The sequence below is a fragment of the Schistocerca serialis genome, chromosome 4 (assembly GCF_023864345.2).
Source record: "Schistocerca serialis cubense isolate TAMUIC-IGC-003099 chromosome 4, iqSchSeri2.2, whole genome shotgun sequence".
Classification (NCBI taxonomy): Eukaryota; Metazoa; Arthropoda; class Insecta; order Orthoptera; family Acrididae; genus Schistocerca; species Schistocerca serialis.
The window spans coordinates 595989753-596012236 of NC_064641.1; the positions used below are offsets into that span (position 1 = coordinate 595989753).

The 22484-nt window shown below is 38.7% G+C and overlaps 1 protein-coding gene across 1 annotated transcript in view; it reads left to right on the forward strand.

Annotated features, from left to right (window-relative positions):
• LOC126475355 (proton-coupled folate transporter-like) overlaps positions 1 to 22484 on the forward strand; it is a 311104-nt gene that overhangs the window by 167279 nt on the left and 121341 nt on the right. Inside the window, exon 4 of the mRNA XM_050103168.1 lies at positions 4973 to 5147. Within this exon, the coding sequence (XP_049959125.1) occupies positions 4973 to 5147 (175 nt within the window). The remainder of the gene's footprint in view (positions 1 to 4972; positions 5148 to 22484) is intronic.

Below are 22484 nucleotides of genomic sequence, written 5' to 3' on the forward strand. Positions count from 1 at the left end.
TGAGCTTGTGGAAGCTCACAGCCAGGAAATGATCACTGAAGAGCTTATGGAGCTGCAGTGTGTTTCACAGCAGGAAGTTGAGAGAGGAGTTGTTCAGAGGAGGAGGAGGAGGAGGAGGAGGCATTAACAGCAAAACAGAAATCTTCTGGCACAGTGAGAGAAATTCTGAAAGCATGAGAACTGGTTGCATCATACATTGAAAATCGTCACCCCAATAAAGCAGAGTCTGCGTGCTCTTTAAATTTATTTGATGATAGTGCTGTGTTGGATTTTCACTAAGTGTTGAAGTGTTGGTAGAAACAAATGACTATAGATAGCTTCATAGTAAAAAAGGAATTAGTTATATATAGTGAATAATAATAAAGTACTTAACACTGTATGATTAATTTTCTTTGAATAAATGGCATGAATAAGATAAAACTTGAAGTACTTTTTCTGCGCCGAATGCATTATTGTATTTTACATTAATTTATACAGGATAAATTGTTTCACTTAACAAGTGTTTTGTACTATGAGTAAGACTCTGGAATGAATGATACTTGCTTTGCAAGGTTCCACTGTAGTAATGGAGTGTATTAAATTAGGCAATGCTGAGGGAATTAGGTGAGGAAATGAGACACTAGAATTAGTAGATGAATTTTGCTATTTGGTCATCAAAATAACTGACAACGGTATAAGTTTAGAGGATGTAAAATGGTATATGGCAATAACAAGAAAAAAATGATGAAAAAGAGAAATTTATTAATATAAAATATAAGTGTAACTATTAGAAACTCTTTTCAGAAAGTTTTTGTGGACCTTGTATGGACGTGAGACATAGTCAGTAAACAATACAGACAATAAAAAGGTAGAAGATTTTGAACTATGTTGTTAGAGATAAATTCTAAAGTTTATATGGGTATACTGAGTAACTAATGAAGAGACATTGCACCAAATTAGAGAAAAAAAGAACTGTATGCCATATCTTGAATAAGAGAAGGGAAAGGTTGATCACTGGGCACATCCTGGGGCATCAAGGAATTGTTAGTTTCTTAACTGAAGGAGTGTGGGGCATAAAAATTGTGGTGAATGACTAAGACTTGACTACAGTAAACAGGTTAAAGTAGGTATGGGCTGCAGCAGGTATGCAGACATTTTGAGAAGTGCACAGGATAAAAAGAGCTGCATCAAACCAGGGTTGAGACTGAAGATCATGACAGCAACATTGTCCTGTCTCTCTTAGTAATTCAAAATATTCATCTCTCCATTCATAAATGAACAGCTCTTAGAACATGAAAATTTTTCAAATTAAGAGCCCCTGTATTACTTCTGTAAGTAAAAACTTGGAATACACAATGATTGTAAACATCCGATTTCAAGAACATACTGGGAACTCTGTACAGGATGGTTAAGAGAGTCTAGTTCCAGTTTCCACAGTTTTGACTTGAAACCACATTTGTTATTCTGATACATTTATGTGTGCTGTTTTAACATTGGCCAATGGGCTTGTCACATTGGTAATAACAGTTCCTGGCAGATCATCAAAGTTAAGCACTCTCGGGCTTGGCTAGCACTTGGATGGGTGACCTCTGGGTCTGTGGAGCGCTGTTGGCAAGCGTGGTGCACCTGGCCCTGGTGAGGCCAATTTGGGAACTACTTGACTGAGAAGTAGCAGCTCCAGTCACAAAAATTGACAATGGCCAGGAGAGCAGTGTGTTGACCCCTGACCGCTTCATATCTGCATCCAAGATGCGTATCGGCTGAGGATGACATAGTGTTCAGTTGGTACCATTGGGCTTTCTGAGACCTGTTAGGATGGAATTTTTAGCTTTAACACAGTCTAAACTGGCAGTGTGGTGGAGCAAGACTGCCTCCCTTTGCCTACAAATGAAGTAGCATGTATGTATTAAAAATACAGTTTTAAGTCAGAGCTATGGAAATTGGACTTAGGTACCTTTACTTCTCATGTGTAAAACTTAGTTTTGAAAATTGTATTTAGTTTACTAAAAGCACTACAGGCAAATTTTACTCTTCTTTTGCCATTTTCCTTGGCCATTCAGTCGTAGCTACTCTAAATTTCAAAATGTGTCATCTAGTTGAATATAAATTTTTTGTTTTGATATGTTTATTACATATTATTTTAGTCATATGTTAATTGATTTTTGAGCTTACTTTCAACTTTTCTGTATTTATATCTCCCATTTGTTATTGAAGTTTATGTCGAATAAAAGCAACAGTGCATAAAAATTATCAAAATGGAGTTGGCTTATCTACATTTCATTAACACATATTCTGTCTCATTTTTTTCCAATTTAGGACACTTAGACCTGCCTCTAGAGTGCGTTGGGGAGGATGACAGTTCAAATACATGTCCAGCCACCCAGATCTAGGTTTCTTGTGATTTCCCTAAATCACTGTAGACAAATGCCAGGATGCCTCCCTTAAAAAGGTGCGGCTGTTTCTTTTCCCCATCCTTCAAACAATCTGAGCTGATGCTCTGCCTCTAATGACCTTGATTGCTGAAGGGACATTAAACCCTATTCTTCCTTTATTCCTTCCTTCCTCTGGAGTTGCTGCAAATGTTCTTGGTGATACTATGCTGTGTCCTTGACTCATATTTCAATTTTAAATTTCTTGTTGTGTTGATGAAATCTAATAGAAGGTGAAACATACTTATTGCTACATGCTTGGGTTGTACACCTGTATGTTGTGGTTATGGTCACTGGCAGCCACTGTGCAGATCATTGGCTAAATACCTTCCTCCAGCAATTACTTGTGGCTTAACAGTTCTTATTTATGGAAGCTTTTGGGACTTACATGTCAATTAAATATTGTAATTTAGTAGAACATTCTAGGTATGTACACATAAGAGCGTTGTCTGCTGAGGCAGGTATAACAGCTCTGTATATGACTTCATGTATTTTCTATAAACTTGCTTTCAGTGCAAAAAGCTAGTTCTTGTTGAGAAATTAGCTCTCATAGCTGGTACTCAGTTTCAGATTCTACATGACAAAACTGAACAGGGATGTTGGAAATCTCAGACATCAGCATAACTGGACAAAAGCTATCATCTTCATTAATAGGAAAGTAAATATAACAGCCAGTACATTCCTCTTATGGTCTTATGGTTCACATTGTCCAACTATCAATGGAGAAAAAGGAAATGTGTGTGTGAGTGAGTGTGTGTGTGTGTGTGTGTGTGTGTGTGTGTGTCAGATGCACAGCAGGCATCCAGTTGTGTTTCTGGGAGATGATGACAAGGTTCCAACTAAATAGCTAAAAAGATTTGATCCTGTCCCTGAATGCATCTGGTAGTAAAAGAAACTGTATCATCTAACACCTAATTATGTCTGGATGGTATAGCCCAGCAGTGGTTTGAGAACAACAAGGAAAAGCTCAGGAGCTGGGACAAATCTCACATGGAAATTAAAAAAAAAAAAGAAAAAACATTTATCAACAATCAGTGGGGGTGACAGAGCCAAAGAGAAACTGAAGAATGAGTCTTAATCCAGGAAACATGACATAATCATATAACTGGCCTATCATAATTAATAGTGAAAGCTGAGACCTGTGAAAATATAATTGAAGCCAAAACTTTTCTATCCTCCTCTGCATAATTAGTTTATGATAATTGGACTGGTGACATCATAGAAGGCTGGTGGAACGAAACAGGCAATTCCAAAGGTAAATGACAACAGAGATTAATCTATGACAAATTCAGAGTGTAGCAAATTCATCTTAAGCACATACAACAATCTAGGGAGCAATCCAAACCTCAAATGTAAATCAAGCAAGGTCAAAGCCCTACTTGGTGCATAGCTAAAGGCTTCAGTGACTAGCAAGAGATTGCTGGAAATAGCCAGACTGTGTGGAATTTAGTAGTAAACATTTGTCAGAGGGTGGTGCAACCTCATGTATTGGCTGTAACTGAAGTGCCATGTTTGGGCACAAGCCACAACTGTTGCCTAAACCTTGAGTGTGTCTGATAAGTCATCTCTTTCAATAATCAGGCTAGGCAGGCAATATAAATTGCTGTCGGACACCAAAAAATGTTTCAGTAAATATGGGCATGCAAATGAGTTGTGAGTGTGGGAAAACTCAGTCAGTGTTGTTTTAGCCTGCTCTCAGAATCCATTGCAGTGCAGCATCATGGACCTACCATTAGTAATATTTAATGCGAAAACTCTGGCAGAATATTATTGCAAAAAAAAGTTGTTTATAAAATTTCTTAATTTTTGTGAGTGTACAACTTGATGTTCTCTTAAACTTTGTACAATTTTATATTGAATTTTTATGAAGTGTATCACCACTGTTAGCGGTGGGCAATGCAGTAATACTGCCAGAATAACATTATTAAAGAAAGGAAAGTCAAGATCTTTTCACTGTTGATTACAAATTCTTCATGAAAGATTCTGCAACTCTATTGAAGTTTAAATTTATCCTTTATTTCACTGTTTCAGTTGTACATTCTTTTTATGATTGCTGATTTCGATCAATATTGATCAAAAATAGTCATCATAAGAATAAATGTGCAAGTGAGACTGTGATCAATGTAAAAGTACAAGGGTTTTCATAAGAAAAAAGTATATTTTTATCTGTGAATGTAAGTGTTAATGATAGATTAATAACAAGTTTTTCTTGGGTTTTATAAAGTACATTGCCTCTGACATGAAGTAAATAAACTCATTCATGTTCTGACTGGGATGACCACAGTTTGACAACATGGTAATCAAGCTACTCTCTTCTGGTGAGGTAGCAATTGATAAGTCTTATGAGACACATGATCAGTCTTTGTAAATGGACGTGAATGAATTTCAATGAGATGACAATATCTCCAACAAAGTATAAAAACATAAGAGAATTAAGTGAGAAAAGTTACTTATAAATCTAAAATGTTCTTTGTTGAATCATATAATGGAAACTTTGCATATCGGAATTAGCTTTTTTGTGTCATATATTTATTGTTAACTCCATTTCTCTCTGTGTTCAACAGGTCATGCAACAACATATGCAGCATATGCTGGACTCTCTACTATAGACCATTTGCCACCACGCTATTTACTTCCTGCTTCCATACCGATTGCTCTAACTGGTGGCTTTATTGCATTGATCTTATCTTCGTACAGCTACATTGCTGATGTAAGTCATGCTGATAAAAGAGGATTGAGGTGAGTTACTCTGCATAAACAATCAACAGTCACAATTTATAACCAACTCTGTGATTCATTAATTTAATAGTAGAAATAAAAATGATATCCATTGTTGATGACTTGACCTGATACCCTGAACATTGAGGTAAGAAATGAATTATTTGTTATTTGCAAAATAAAATACTATGATATGTACAAATGATACACCTTCTGTCAGAGGAGCAGTGTTTTATGATGATAGGTGATGATGGTGGGGGATGAGGAAAAATAAAGAACAGAAGAAATGTTTGATGTGGCATATAATGATCTCTATTGTTTCTGAGAAATATGAACCTTTCTGGAGAAAAGCCATGTGTCTTCACAACCAGAGAAACAAGTCTTTATTGCCAATTGACAACAGTTTTCCCAAATGTGCTTTTACAGTCTGTAGTTAATTGCACCAACCTGTCCTGTTTCGTGTTTGCACCTGCATCTACTAACCATTGTATGTCTAGTGCTCCCATTCCTACAGCCTAGGCATCCAAGTTAAACACATATGCTCCAACACAATATCCAACAACCTCTGTACCAATAACCTCTTCCACTCATTCATCTCTCTAGCAACTAAAACACAAATCTTGCCTACAGACAAATGTCTTGGACAGCCTCCTCCTGTGACTCTGTCACAAACATAGTATCACTTCTAAAGAAGTCAGAAGCACCCCTCTCACCACCCAACCATCCAGTACCAGCCATTCCTTGAATGTCTCAACAGATTGTTATGCCAGGGTTTTGCAACTCAAGCATTGAAATGAGATAATCTCTCCTGATATCCTTACCACATCCCAAGTGCTAACTTGCACTGCCACCCTAAATTCTGCTACATGCTTGTCAAACAATGTAATATTACCAGACAATAACTACTTCAACATTCCTAACCCTACAGTTATTGTCAATGTAGAACGTGCTTCTTGTACCCACCCATGACTACGTACACCAGCCCCAGCCACTAGTAAACCATACAGTATGACAGATAGAGCAATATGTGAAACAACTCAGGGGTTTTTATGAAGGAATGATCATCATTAATCTGACTGATTGTGTGAATGGTCGAAGAAAACTGTCTGCCTTGGTAGCAATCTGTACCCAATTTTAAGCATGCTGTATAGCACAACACAAGACACCGGAGTGCTTGCTTTACCAAACTCCGCTTTAGGATGCAGTATTAATCCCCCTCTCCAGCGCCCCCACCTAGACACACACAAACTACAGAACTAGTTTCTATGAGAGATGGGAATTTGCCGTCTAACATACCCTCTCATCACACCATCCTGTTGAGCTTCATTTTCTTTAAATGTCCCTTCACTCCCACCCTCAGTCCCTACATTTTGAAACCTTGTGCAACCAATCCCTCTCCCTCCTTCTAGGATTAATATTTGCTACTTTAAGTGTTTATAGTGTCAGTAGTGAAAAGTTTGGCCTCCTGAAGGTAAGTAATAGCCAGTCATTCTGTCTCCTGAATTTTATGAATTTATTATACAAGTTACTAGTAACCTTTTCTGTCTCACTCATAATGAAGTAATGGTTATGAGTCATCACTAGTGAAGTATCAATATTTGATTGAAATTTTAATTCTGTGTGTTATGTAAAATTTTGCTGCTTTGTGTTATGCAAACTGCTTTTCAGTCCACTCTCATACCTTGTACTGAGTTTGTGCAGAAGTTGGTAGTGTTTTCCCATAAGTTTAAAAAACACAACAGATACAAGTAACAGAGACTTTAGTCATCAATAATACATTCTCCTTCACTATTTACAATTCTGTCAATGCTGGGAAACTTTTCAGTTCCATGACTGTATAAATCATGTGGTTCTGCGACAAATAACTCAATAAGCCATATTCAGAGCGGATTTTCATCTGCAAAGAAAGTTCCTTGAGGGTTAGTTGATACAGAGTGGAAAAGGTGAAAATCTTAGGGTGCAAGTTTAGGCGAGTAAGATGGTTGTGAAATGACTTCCCAACCAAATTCCTGTATAGTGTTTGTTGTCAGTCTAACAGAATGTGGGCGGACATTATCAGGGAGTGGCATCGCTGCACATAATCTTCCTGGTCATTGTTCTTGGATTGCATCTGCAAGATGTCTCAGTTGTTGACAATAGATGTCAGCAGTGATGGTTGCACGTTGGGGAAGCAACTCGTAATACACCACACCATCGTTGTTCCGCCAGATGCATAATATTATCTTTTGTGGAGGCACACAGGTCCTTGTACTGGGAGTTTTTGCTTTGTTTGGGTTCAACCATTCCCTTCTTTTCTTTATGTTAGCGCAATATTTCTCATCACCAGTAACTATACTGGATAGACTGGAAATGAATGGTCAGTGTTGTTCACGAGCCAATTAATGACGAGCAAGCAAAGATGCAAATAAGGTGTCCTGCTAATTTTTGTAATTTTGGGTTAGAGCATGCAGTGCCCATACATCTAATTTTTGAATCTTCCCCATTGCATGCAAGTCTTACAAAATGATGGAATGATCACAGTTGATCATTTTTACTATTTCTTGAATACACTGATGTGGATCATTGTGAATTAATGTGTTTAAATGATCTTCATCAAACCATGAAGGTCTTCCTGAATGTGGAGGGCCATAAATGTCAAAATGATACTCCTTAAAATGAGAAAACCATTTTCTTATTGTGCTCTGTCCAGTGGCAGTATCCCCAAACATGGTGAAAATGTTTCTTACTGCCTCTGCTGCTGCCACCCCTCTAATGAACTCAAACAGAAGAATGTGTTGGAAATGTTCTCATTTCTCCACTTGGCATTCCATATTCTAGCGCTCACAACTCCACTCACTATCTCCAAAAGACAAAATGATGAAATGTAGACTCAAATAGCAACAGTGAACTACAAATAAAAAATGACAGTCGATAAATAAACCTATAGCATCTGGAATACTGACATATAAAACAAGAATACTATAAGCGTAGGCGCTAACATAATAATTTCAGTGCACTGTACATCTCCGTGATATAAATATGTTGTTGTTGTGATCTTCACTCCAGTTACTGGTTTGATGCAGCTCTTCATGCTACTGTATCAAATGGTTCAAATGGCTCAGTCCCCTAGAACTTAGAACTACTTAAACCTAACTAATCTAAGGCCATCACACACATCCATGTCTGAGGCAGGATTTGAACCTGCGACCATAGCAGTTGTGCAGTTCCAGACTGAAGCACCTAGAACCACTCGGCCACAGCGGCCGGAGCTACTGTATCCTGTGCAAGCCTCTCCATATGTGAATAACTGCTGCAAATTACATCCATTTTAATCTACATACTGTATTCATTCCTTGGCTTTCCCCTGCAATTTTTAACCCCCCCCCGCCCCCTCCCAAAACACACACGCACTTCTCTCCTTGTTGCAACAGGATGTGTCCCATCAACCAATCAGTTCTTTTAGTCACAATTCAATAACTTCTATTCTCTTTGTGGCTGAACTACTTGTCATCCACATTTCACTCTGTTCGTGGCTACACTCCAGACAAATACCTCCAGGAAGGACTTTCTAAAACTTTATATTATATGTTAAAAAGTTCCTCATTTCATGAAAATTCTTTGTGCTGTAGCCAATCTACATTTTATATATCCTCCACCTTGGCAATCATCAGTTCTTTCGCTGTCCAAATAGCAAAACTCTGTTACTACTTTTAGTGTCTCATTTCTTAATCTGATTCCTTCAGCACCACCTGAATTAATTTGGCTACATTCCACAACATTTTTTATTTTTGTTGATGTTCATCTCATAACCTTTATTCAAGACACTATCCATCCCCTGCAACTGATTTTCCAAGTTCTTTGCTGTGTCTGACAGAATTGCGTTGTCATGGACATACTCCACTGTTTTCATTTCTTCTCCCTGACCTTTAAATGGACTTTTTAAATTTCAACACAAGCAAATCAACCCCGGCAAGGCCCTCGGTTTGTGAGTGGATAACGGTGCAGTTTTGAGAATTTTCAGAAGTTACAAGTTACAGAAATTATGAGTGTTGTGTGTAATATATTTGTAGTGAATCATTATTTGTGAGTTCCAATTGCTGTAGGTATATTATAACTAATGTATCATGTTACATTAGCTTTCCCTTTCAATAGGAATGTATATTGTCTCCATTTTCAAATTTGTTACATCTTTTGGTAGTGATCATTCACCTCCCCCCTTCCCACCCTGCCCCCAACTCCCCCAAAAAAGTTCCAAGTATTTTCAAGTAATCAGTATCTTTTATCCCAGATTTTTCTGTTGTCATAGTAGAAATCATGTTGTTAAATGTTAATCACTTCTGTTCTTAAAGGGAACTGATAATTCTTGTAGCAGGATGGATACAGAAAATAAAGACAATGAGCAAGCTTGGTTTAGAGTTATTGCTTTGCTGCTTTGTTTAACATAGGCACCATCAACAATACATCTCCATTGTGACTACTGTTCTCAGGGCATGGAATGAGTTGGTTGCTATGTGAGCCTCATGATCGACAAATAACTACTGCAACCTACATTCTTCTGAATCTACTTACTATATTCATCTCTTTGACTAGCTATACAGTTTTTACCCCCTCCCCATGCTTCCCTCCAGTACAAAATTGGTGAGCCCTTGGTGTCTCAGAATGTGTCCTATCAACCTATCCCTTATTTTAATCAAATTGCACTACAAATTTCTTATCTCCCCAGTTCTGTTCAGTACCTCTTCATTAGTTGTGTGAGCTACCCATCTAACCTAAAGCATTCTTCTGTAGCATCACATTTTAAAAGTTTCTATTCTCTTCATGTGTAAACTGTTTATCATTCATGTTTCTCTTCTGTACATGGCTACATTTCAGACAAATGCCTTCAGAAAAGAACTAGTACACTTCAGTCTGTGTTCAGTGTTCACAAATTTCTCGTCTTAAGAAATGATTTTCTTGTCACTGCCAGTCTACATTTTATGTCCTGTCGACTTCAGCCATCATCTGTTAATTTGCTGCCCAAAGAGCAGAACTCATCTACTACTTGAAGTGTCTCATTTCCCATTCTAATTCCCTTAGCATCATCTGATTTAATTTGACTTCATTCCATTATCTGTATTTTGCTCTTGTTGTGTTCATTTTATATCCTGCTTTCAAGACACCGTCCATTCCATTCACCTGCTCCTCCAACTCCTTTTTGGTCTCTGTCAGATTTAGAATATCATAGGTAAGTCTCAAAGTTTTTATTTCTTCTTGCTGAACTTTAATTCCTACTCTAATTTTTTCCTTTGTTTCTTTTACTGCATGCTCAGAATACAGATTGAATAATATCGGCAATAGGGGACAACCCTGTTTCATTTTCCTCTCAACCACTGCTTCCCTTCCCCATGACCCTCAATTCATAGAACTGATGTCTGGTTTCTCTACAACATACAAGAATCCAGATTACAAAGCTCAAAATATTTCCAGAGGCACATGCGGATTACACCATAATTTACTGCCTATAAACTGCAGATTAAATCAAAGAAACTGCAGACAGTGCATGGATAATGTGAAAGAATCAGGACACTTCTTGTCACTGCCAGCCTATATTTTATATCCTCTCTACTTCAACTACCTTTAGTTATTTTGCTGCCCATATAGAAAAGCTCATGTACTACTTTAAGTGTCTTGTTTCCATTGCTAATTTTCTTAGCTTCATCTGAGCTAATTTGACTACATTCCATTATCCGTTCTTATGTCCTCCTTTCAAGACACCATCCATTCCATTCAACTGCTCTTCCAAGTACTTTGCTGTCTCAGACAGAATTACAGTGTTATTAGCAAACCTCCGAGTTTTTTTTCTTCTCCCTAAATTTTAATCATACTCCAAATTTTTCTTTGGTTTCCTTTCATTGCTTGCTCAATGTATAGGTAGAATAACATGGGAATAGGCTACAACCCTGTCTTAGTCCCTTCTCAATCATTGCTTGCCTTTCATACCCTTCAACTCTTATAAATGCTCTTTGGTTTCTGTACAAGTCGTAAATAGTCTTTTTATACCTGTATTTTAACCAGCTACCTTCTGAATTTCAAAGAGAATATTCCAGTCAACAGTGTAAAAAGCCTTAGCTAAGTTTACAAATGCTATAAACATAGGTTTTCCCTTCCTTAACATATCTTCTAAGATAAGTCATAGGATCAGCACTGCCTCATGTGTTCCTACATTTCTCTGAAATACAAACTGATCTTCTCCCAGTGTTGGCTTCCACCAATTTTTCCATTCTTCTTTTGTAAAGAATTTGTGTTAGCCATTTGCAACCATGACATTTTAAACTGGTAGTTCAGTAATTTTCACATCTGTCTGCAACTGCTTTCTTTGGAATTGGAATTATTACATTCTTCTTGAAGTCAGTGGGCATCTTGCCTGTGTCATACGTCTTGCACATCAGATGGAACATTTTTGTCTTGGCTGGCTCTCCCAAGGCTGTCAGTAGTTATGATGGAATGTCATCTACTCCCAGGACCTTGTTTCAACTTAGGTCTTTCAGTGCAGACACTTCTTGCAGTGTTATGTCTTGCATCTCATTTTCATGTATGTCCTCTTCCATTGCCTTCAAGGTCATCTCCCTTGTATAGATCCTCTATATACTCCTTACACCATTCAACTTTCCCTTCTTTGCTTATAACTGGTTTTGCAGCTGAGCTCTTTATAGTCATACAGCTGCTTCTCTTTTCTCCAAAGGCCTTTTTAATTTCCTATAGATGGCATCTATCGTTCCCCTGGTGATATATGCTTCTAAATCCTTACATTTGTCCTATGGCCATTTGTGCTTAGCCATTTTGCACTTCCTGTCAATCTCATTTTTTAGTCTTTCTTATTTCCTTTTGCCTGCTTTATTGCTGCATTTTTGTATTTTCTCCTTTCCTCAATTAAATTCAATATCTCCTGCATTATCCAAGGATTTTTACTAGGTCGTGTCTTTTTACCTAGTTGATTCTGTGGTGCCTTCACTATTTTATCTCTTAAAGCTACTCATTCGCCTCTGAAACTCTCAACAACCTGTGGTTCTTTAAATTTACCCAGGTCCTTCTCCTTAATTTTCTACTGTTTTACAATTTCTTCAGTTTTAATGTACACTTCACAACAAGTAAATTGTGGTCAGAATCAACACTTGCCCCAGGAAACTATTACAATTTAAAATATGGTTGATAAATTTCTGTCTGTTGTCTCCAGATCTCTTCCACGTATACAATCTTATTTCATGATTCTTAAACCAAGTGTTAGCAATGTGCTCTTCTACCAGGCAGCTTCCTCTTTCAGTCTTTTCCTCAGTCCATATTCACCTGCTATATTTCCTTCCCTTCCTTTTCCTACTATTGAATTCCAGTCCCCCATCCCAGTTAAATTTTCTTCTCCCTTAACAATCTGGATAAATTTATTTTGTCTTATCATACATTTCTTCAATCTCGTCATCATCTGCAGAGCTAGTTTGCATATAAACTTGTATTACCATGGTGGGTGTGGACTTTGTGTCTATCTTGGCTATGATAATGCATTCACTATGCTATTCATGATAACTTACCCACATTCTTATTTTCTTATTCATTATTAATCCGACTCTTGCATTACCCTTATTTGATTTTGTGTTTGTTACCCTGTACTCATATGACAAGAAGTTCTGTTCCTCCTGCACCAAACTTCACTAGTTCCCACTATAATTAACACCAACTTATCATTTATCTTTTTAAATTTTCTCTCCCCAATTAAGGGATCTAACATCCCATGCTCTGATCCATAGAACACTAGTTTTGTTTCTCCTGATAATGACATCCTCCTGAGTAGTCTCTACCCGGAGATTTGAATGGGGAATTATTTCACATAGAGAATATTTTACCCAAGAGGACACCATCATCAGTAGAGCTGCATTCCCTCAAGAAAAATTATGGCTGTAGTTTCCCCTTGCTTTCGGCCAGTCACAGCACTTTTGCCATTTTACATTTCACAAAATGAAAAAAAAAAAAAAAGAAACTATAGTATCCTATGACCATAATATCAATGAGTCATGGTTGGAATGACAAAATCATACAAATACCTGAGTGTAAAACTTTTTGGGGATATGAATGAAATGATCACATAGGTTCAGTCGTGGGTAAAGTAGATGGTAGACTTCGGTTTATTGGTAGGATACTGGGGAATTGCAATCAGTCTACAAAGGAGATTGCTAACAAAACCGTACTAGAAAAGACTAACAGGGGACATTGGATGTATACAGAGAAGGGCAGCTCGAATGGTCACAGATTTGTTTAATCTGTGGGAGAGTGTCAGAGAGGTACTGAAGGAACTGAAGTGGAAGACTCTTGAAGGTAGATGTAAACTATCCCAAGAAAGTCTATTAATGAAGTTTCAAGAACCAGCTTTAAATGATGAGTCTAGGATGGTACAACAATCCCCTACGTATTGCTCACAAAGAGATCATTAGGCTAAGATCAGAAAAATTGCTGCACCCAAAGGCATTCAATCACTAATTCTTCTGACACAGCATACTATGTGAATGGAACAGGAAGAAACCCTAATAACTGGTACAATGGGACATACCCTCTACCATGCACCTCACAGTAGTTTTCAGAGTGGTAGATGTGGAGGTAGATGTGGATGTAGATGCAGATGTAGATGAAGATGTACAAGCACAACAAGGCCGTTTTGGTTGATGTTACAAGGCCAGATTAGTCAATCATCAGATTGTCACTGCTGCAACCATTGAAAAGGCTGCTGCCCCTCTTCAGGAACCACGCATTTTTCTGGACTCTCAGCGGGTACCTCTCCATTGTGGTTGCACCTACAATATGTTAACTGTATCGCTGAGGCACACAAGCCACCCCACTGATGACAAGGTGTATGGTTCATGGTTACTTGGTATGGTTCTTAATATTATGTAATAAATTTATTTGTTTTAGCTTTTGCTATATAGGGGCTAGTTAACCATTACCTATTGGCAAACTCTGTATTCTGGCAAGTTAACAGTACATCATGCCATTTTCTCCTGCTGTTTGAGTACTGTAGTATTCATTCTTTTTCACTCACTTCCATATGCCTCATAGTTTTTGGAAACTTTTTCTTCAGTTCCTTTTCCTCCTCTGTTCTTAATTTAAGAACTTGAGAAAATAACAGCACCCTCCTTCTGTACACCACCTCATATGGAGAGAGTCCAATGTTAATATGCACCTTTGAAGTGTATGCAACCACAACATGAAGTAGTTAAACATCCCAGTCATTGTAATGGCTGTTTACATAATAGTGTACATCCCAGTCATTGTAATGGCCGCTTACATAATAGCTTCACATTTGATCAATGTTTTGGTGAATACATTCAGTTCTCTTGTTGGCTTGCAGATGCAAGGGTAGCTCTTCATTTCTGGGTTCATAACAGGTGACACGGCTGTTTCATTAGTTCTGTCATGAATTTGGTGCCCTGATCGGCCATTCTTATGTTAGAGACACCAAACTACAGTGACCAGTATCCACCAATGCTTGTGCTATGTTACTCACTTTCTGATTTGGAATGGCAACTGTCTTGATGTAACGTGAAAAATGGTCTATGATAGCTGGTGTTTAGCTAAAGAAACTCAAGATGTCCTCCAGTAATTTTTGGAATGGTATTTTAGTGGCTTAAATTGGCATTTTGTGCACATGGCATGCAGTTTCTCACACACTGGCCAATGCCCTGTCTTCACGTTGTCTACCTATAGTGTTCAGATATCCTACAACATGTTGTTCTTCACACTTTGTGTCCTGATAACACACAATCATAAGCTTTCTTTAATACTTCTTCTCCTATTGCCACAGGCACCATGACTTGTGGCTCAAGCTTTGTTGTGACATTTAACAATCCATTGTGCTCAGTGAACAGTGGTTGCATTTTGAATGTCTGGCAGGCATGCCAGTGCTTTGTGCCATCTGCCATTCTGCAGAGCCTTGACTGAGCACTCATATGGCACCAGTCTTTCTGCTTAGCCCGTATGTGTCACCATGCTTCCTACCTGGCTTGTGAACTTCCTCAAAATTGAATTTGCTTAATTTCAGTGTCCATTGAGTTAATCTGCTTGAAGGATCTTTCAACACCAGTAGTCATTTTGACGCTGTGTAGGCAAAGAAAACTTTGATTTTCCTGCCATATAGGTATCACTTAAAATACATGACACCATATGTTAAACTCAACATTTTCTTCTCTGTGGTTGAATAATTTTTTTCAGCTTTATTAAACTGTCTTTATGCGTTTGCTACTGGGTGTTGTTTCCCATTCACTTCCTGACTTAGAGCACATCCAGTCACTTCGTTGCTTATGTTCTCTTCACAATTTGGAAATATTAATATAAGCCTAGTCATTAGTGCCTCCTTTAATTGCTCGAATGTGGCTTGACATTCAGCCATCCACTGGAATTTTATGCCCTACTTTAACAGATGTGTCAATGCTCTGGCAATATCAGCATATCCCTTGACAATTTTTTTTAATAGCTCGATAATCCTAAGAGTGACTGTGGCTGTTTCATAGTCTGTGGTGGTGGAAAATCATGCATTGCACATATTATCCTCAGATCAATCTTTACACCACTTTGGTTAATCACATGGCCTAGATAGTGTACATCTGTCAGTGTAGTGTGTCACTTTCAATATTCAATGTTAAAGATGCTGTACTTCAAACACTTCTTCTACATGTAGTGTGTGCTTTTTTTGTGTCCTTGGAAAAGATGATAATGTTATCCATGTAAACCATGCACTGTTATGGCTTCAAGTTAACCAACCCCGTTTAGCAATTTTGAAATGTGGGTGGTGCATGGTATAGACCAAATGGCATTCATCAGTGGTAATGACTTTTTAGATGCAATGTGGAAAAGTACCTGCACTGACTCAAGTTGTTCAGCATTTCAGTAATACTTAGTATAGTATGTCCTTCCATAACCTTTCTAGCATTTAAATAGTGATAATCGTAAAAGAACCTGTACTTTTTCATCCAGTCCAACGATTTTTTGGGCACACTGACAACTGGTGTTCCCCAGAGCCTATTACTCTCTTCAATAACGCCATCATTCAGATGCTTATCAATAAATTCCTCCATTATTGGCTGCAAACGGTGAGGTATTTGATACAGTTTTCTGTACATCCAAGATTTGTCCCTAGTCAGGATTCTGTGTGGTGTTAATGGTTGTTGCCAGCAATGGACCATTAGGATCCAAAATTCCATGAATTTCATCAGTGGCTTCTCCATGGCTATTTTTTATTCACCCTTCAGATGCTGAATTGTCTCATATAGCGCAGTTCAATTGATTGTTTGCTTGTGGCAGAGGTCCACGGTTGAGTTCAAATCATTCTTCTCCAGAACTTCCAAATTGGCAACTAATAACACTTTCTTCAAAACCACTTCATCAGTGCAAAAATTATCCACAGTAACAGGAACCATAACAGGAATCATATATTCTCCATACATCTCCTGCATACGTACTACAATACTGTGTACAAAACAAATCAATGTATTCAATTCACCATTGTCTACCAATGTTTCTACCACACACAAAATATTATCTGGTAAATCAGCACTTCTGCTTACCTAGAGTAGTTTCTCCATGCCCTTCAGCACTCTGTCGTATGAACTGGCCTAAATGATTGTGTTTGCAATTTATTTAGTCTTATCCATATGACAGTAGAATCTTGCTTGTGAGAGTATATCTTTTGCACAGTCTCTCCTAGTTCAAACTCTATTCTAGTGAGTGCAACAGTGTGCTGTGAGAGAGCAAATTTTTACTTAAGAAATCCAATCCCTAGGTCGTGCAGTAGCTCTCACCTACAGGAGGCAAAACTCCCACATTCATTCGGAAATGCATTGCTCCAAAGCAAAAACTGAGCATAATCAAATCCAATGATGCTTCATCATTGTTCTGTGCCCCATAATGCAGAGGGTTCAGTCTTCTTCTTCCCAAGAGGCCCAGACTTGCCATACACACATGTGCCTCCATGTCTAATAACAACCTTACATTGCGTACAATTTATCAAACCAACTGAACAACTCTCTGCATACATCTGTAGCATTGAACTTTACTGGAAACTCCATTTGTCAGTTTCAACATCCCTGTTGGTGTACCACATCCTCATGCTTTCTATTTCCTACCCCTATAATCCTGCACACACTGTCCCACCACTCCACACTCTTAGTATTGTGGCTGGCTACACTGTTTCCAAATGTGGGCCACATGCCCACATCTATAACACTTCACAACTGTAGAAAAAACACTGTGTTTGTTTTGCATTTGTGCTGCTATATCTACCTCTTCTAGGTGTGTAGCTATCCAGATGGCTACAGCCAAATTCTTTGGGTTTTCCATTCACACTCTCATATGCATGTTAAGTTAAACCCCCTTAAAAATATCTAATACTGTGTTCTCAGTCTGTTACAGGGTAAAACTGTCCACCTCATCACTTCCCATTTACTGATGACTCAGGGTTTTTAATTTTTGGATCATGTTTAACACTCTCTACTGACTCATTTAACTTTTAAGACATTTCACTGGGCTGCCCACAAAAGCATGTGGCACTGTTTTGTTTCTGATAATGCCGTAAAAGATCCTTCATCAGCTGCTGAAATGTACACAGTTGTTGTTTTTGTTGTTGGGATCTTAAGTCCTGAGACTAGTTTGATGCAGCTCTCCATGTTACTCTATCCTGTGCAAGTTGCGTCATCTCCCAGTACATACTGCAGCCTACATTCTTCTGAATCTGCTTAGTGTATTCATCTCTTGGTCTCCCTCTACGATTTTTACCCTCTAGGCTTCCCTCCAATACTAAATTGGTGATCCCTTGATGCCTTAGAACGTGTACTACCAACCGATCCCTTCTTCTTCTCAAGTTGTGCCACAAACTCCTCTCCTCCCCAATTCTATTCAGTACCTCCTCATTAGTTATGTGATCTACCCATCTAATCTTCAGCATTCTTTTGTAGCACTACATTTGGAAAGCTTCTATTCTCTTCTTGTCCAAACTATTTACCATCCATGTTTCACTTCCATACATGGCTACACTCCATACAAATACTTTCAGAAATGACTTCCTGACACTTAAATCAAAACTCGATGTTAACAAATTTCTCTTCTTCGGAAACGCTTTCCTTGCCATTGCCAGTCTACATTTTATATCCTCTCTACTTCGACCATCATCAGTTATTTTGCTCCCCAAATAGCAGGACTCCTTTACTATTTTAAGTGTCTCATTTCCTATTCTAATTCCCGCAGCATCACCAGACTTAATTCGACTACATTCCATTATCCTCGTTTCGCTTTTGTTGATGTTCACCCTATACCCTCCTTTCAAGACACTGTCCATTCAGTTCAACTGCTCTGCCAAGTCCTTTGCTGTCTCTGACAGAATTACAATGTCATCGGCGAACCTCAAAGTTCTTATTTCTTCTCCATGGATTTTAATACCTACTCCGAACTTTTCTCTTGTTTCCTTTACTGCTTGCTCAATATACAGATTGAATAGGATCGGGGAGAGGCTACAACCCTGTCTCATCCCCTTCCCAACCACTGCTTCCCTTTCATGTCCCTCGACTCTTATAACTGCCATCTGGTTTCTGTACAAAATTGTAAATAGCCTTTTGCTCCCTGTATTTTACCCCTGCCACTTTCAGAATTTGAAAGAGATTATTCCGGTCATCATTGTCAAAAGCTTTCTGTAAGTCTACAAATGCTAGAAATGTAGGTTTGCCTTTTCTTAATCTAGCTTCTAAGATAAGTCGTAGGATCAGTATTGCCTCACGTGTTCCAATATTTCCACGGAATCCAAACTGATCTTCCCCCAGGTTGGGTTCTACCAGTTTTTCCATTTGTCTGTAAAGAATTCGTGTTAGTATTTTGCAGCCGTGACTTATTAAACTGATAGTTCAGTAATTTTCACATCTGTCAACAACTGCTTTCTTTGGGGCCTTGTTTCGAATTAGGTCCTTTAGTGCTCTGTCAATCTCTTCATGCAGTTTCATATCTCCCATTTCATCTTCATCTACATCCTCTTCCATTTCCATAATATTGTCCTCAAGTACTTAGCCCTTGTATAGACCCTCTATATACTCCTTCCACCTTTCTGCTTTCCCTTCTTTGCTTAGAACTGGGTTTCCATCTGAGCTCTTGATATTCATACAAGCGGTTCTCTTTTCTGCAAAGGTCTCTTTAATTTTCCTGTAGGTAGTATCTATCTTACCCCTAGTGAGATAAGCCTCTACATTCTTACATTTGTCCTCTAGCCATGCCTTCTTAGCCATTTTGCACTTCCTGTTGATCTCATTTTTGAGACATTTGTATTCCTTTCTGTCTGCTTCATTTACTGCATTTTTATATTTTCTCCTTTAAGCAATTAAATTCAATATTTCTTCTGTCACTCAAGGATTTCTACTAGCCCTCATCTTTTTACCTACTTGATCCTCTGCTGCCTTCACTACTTCATCTCTCAAAGCTACTCATTCTTCTTCTACTGTATTTCTTTCCCCAATTCCTGTCAGTTGTTCCCTTATGCTCTCCCTGAAACTCTGTGCAACCTCTGGTTTAATCAATTTATTCAGGTGCCATCTCCTTAAATTCCCACCTTTTTGCAGTTTCTTCTGTTTTGCTCTGCAGTTCATAACCAATAGATTGTGGTCAGAGTCCACATATGTCCCTGGAAATGTCTTACAATTTAAAACCTGGTTCCTAAATCTCTGTCTTATCATTATATAATCTATCTGAAACCTGTCAGTATTTCCAGGCTTCTTCCATGTATACAGCCTTCTTTTATGATTCTGGAACCTAGTGTTAGCTATGATTAAGTTATCCTCTGCGCAAAATTCTACCAGGTGACTTCCTCTTTCATTTCATACTCCCAATCCATATTCACCTACTACGTTTCCTTCTCTTCCTATTCCTACGATCAAATTTCAGTCACCCATGACTATTAAATTTTTGTATCCCTTCACTACCTGAATAATTTCTTTTATCTCATCATACATTTCTTCAATTTCTTTGTCATCTGCGTAGCTGGTTGGCATATAAACTTGTACTACTGTAATAGGCCTGGCCTTCATGTCTATCTTGGCCACAATAATGCGTTCACTATGCTGCTTGCAGTAGCTTACATGCACTCCTATTTTGTTATTCATTATTAAACCGACTCCTGCATTACCCCTATTTGATTTTGTATTTATAACCCTGTATTCACCTGACCAAAAGTCTTATTCCTCCAGCCACCGAACTTCACTAATTACCACTATATGTAACTTCAACCTATCCATTTCCCTTTTTAAATTTTCTAACCTACCTGCGCGATTAGTGGATCTGACATTCCACGCCCCGATCCGTAGAATGCGTTTTCTTTCTCCTGATAACGATGTCCTCTTGAGTAGTCTCCACCTGGAGATCCAAAGGGGGGACTATTTTACCTCTGGAATATTTTACCCAAGAGGACGCCATCATCATTTAACCATACAGTAAAGCTGCAGGCCCTCGGGAAAAATGACGGCTGTAGTTTCCCCTTGCTTTCAGCCGTTCGCAGTACCAGCACAGCAAGGCCGTTTTGTTTAGTGTTACAAGGCCAGATCAGTCAATCATCCAAACTGTTGTCCCTGCAACTGCTGTAAAGGCTGCTGCTCCTCTTCAGGAACCACATGTTTGTCTGACCTCTCAACAGATACCCCTCCATTGTGGTTGCACTTACGGTACAGCTATCTGTATCGTTGAGGCATGCAAGCCTCCCCACCAACAGCAAGGTCTATGGTTCATGGGGCGGACATACACAGTAAGTTTATAATTTGGGCAGCTGGTCACATTTTCACAGCACTTTGCATGGTGAGTTAGTGACACACAGCACGTAGAGGTAGAGGCAGTAAATTTGTGTAAACAGTTTTTGCAACATCTTTTGATCTTCTTCTCTGTTATAAGTTGTAGGCTCGTAGTCCATACTGAAATGTATCTATGTATACTGATCTAGAGGATGCTTGGCTTCATTTTTTTCTTTTAACTATTATGAGTACTGGTGGGCTTTCTGTTGTTGTATAGATATATTTTCAGTCATTTCACTTCACAATACAAATCAACATTAATCACTGTGTTAACACAACACATATAACTTGCACTCCACCGTCACCATTCAAACTTGTACTACAAACTGCCCGAGGACAAAGATTTACCTCTATCAACATGTAGCAAAGAAAATACTATCATATGTCAAACTATTTGTGCAAAATCATCTTTGAAACATACATTTCAAAAATAAGGTACAAATAATTGTTTATCACTGCTTTTCTTTTTAAGATGTCCCTAATCATCATAATAAATACGAGGGCAGTGCAATAAGTAATGCAACACATTTTTTTTCTGAAACAGGGGTTGTTTTATTCAGCATTGAAATACACCAGGTTATTCCCCAATCTTTTAGCTACACAACACTATTTTTCAACGTAATCTCCATTCAATGCTACGGCCTTACGCCACCTTGAAATGAGGGCCTGTATGCCTGCACGGTACCATTCCACTGGTCGATGTCGGAGCCAACGTCGTACTGCATCAATAACTTCGTCATCATCCGCGTAGTGCCTCCCACGGATTGCGTCCTTCATTGGGCCAAACATATGGAAATCCGACGGTGCGAGATCAGGACTGTAGGGTGCATGAGGAAGAACAGTCCACTGAAGTTTTGTGAGCTCCTCTCGGGTGCGAAGACTTGTGTGAGGTCTTGCGTTGTCATGAAGAAGGAGAAGTTCGTTCAGATTTTTGTGCCTACGAACACGCTGAAGTCGTTTCTTCAATTTCTGAAGAGTAGCACAATACACTTCAGAGTTGATCGTTTGACCATGGGGAAGGACATCGAACAGAATAACCCCTTCAGCATCCCAGAAGACTGTAACCATGACTTTACCGGCTGAGGGTATGGCTTTAAACTTTTTCTTGGTAGGGGAGTGGGTGTGGCGCCACTCCATTGATTGCCGTTTTGTTTTAGGTTCGAACTGATGAACCCATGTTCCATCGCCTGTAACAATCTTTGACAAGAAATTGTCACCCTCAGCCACATGATGAGCAAGCAATTCCGCACAGATGGTTCTCCTTTGTTCTTTATGGTGTTCGGTTAGACAACGAGGGACCCAGCGGGAACAAACCTTTGATTAGCCCAACTGGTGAACAATTGTGACAGCACTACCAACAGAGATGTCAAGTTGAGCACGGAGTTGTTTGATGGTGATCCGTCGATCATCTCGAACGAGTGTGTTCGCACGCTCCGCCATTGCAGGAGTCACAGCTGTGCACGGCCGGCCCGCACGCGGGAGATCAGACAGTCTTGCTTGACCTTGCGGCGATGATGACACACACTTTGCCCAACGACTTACTGTGCTT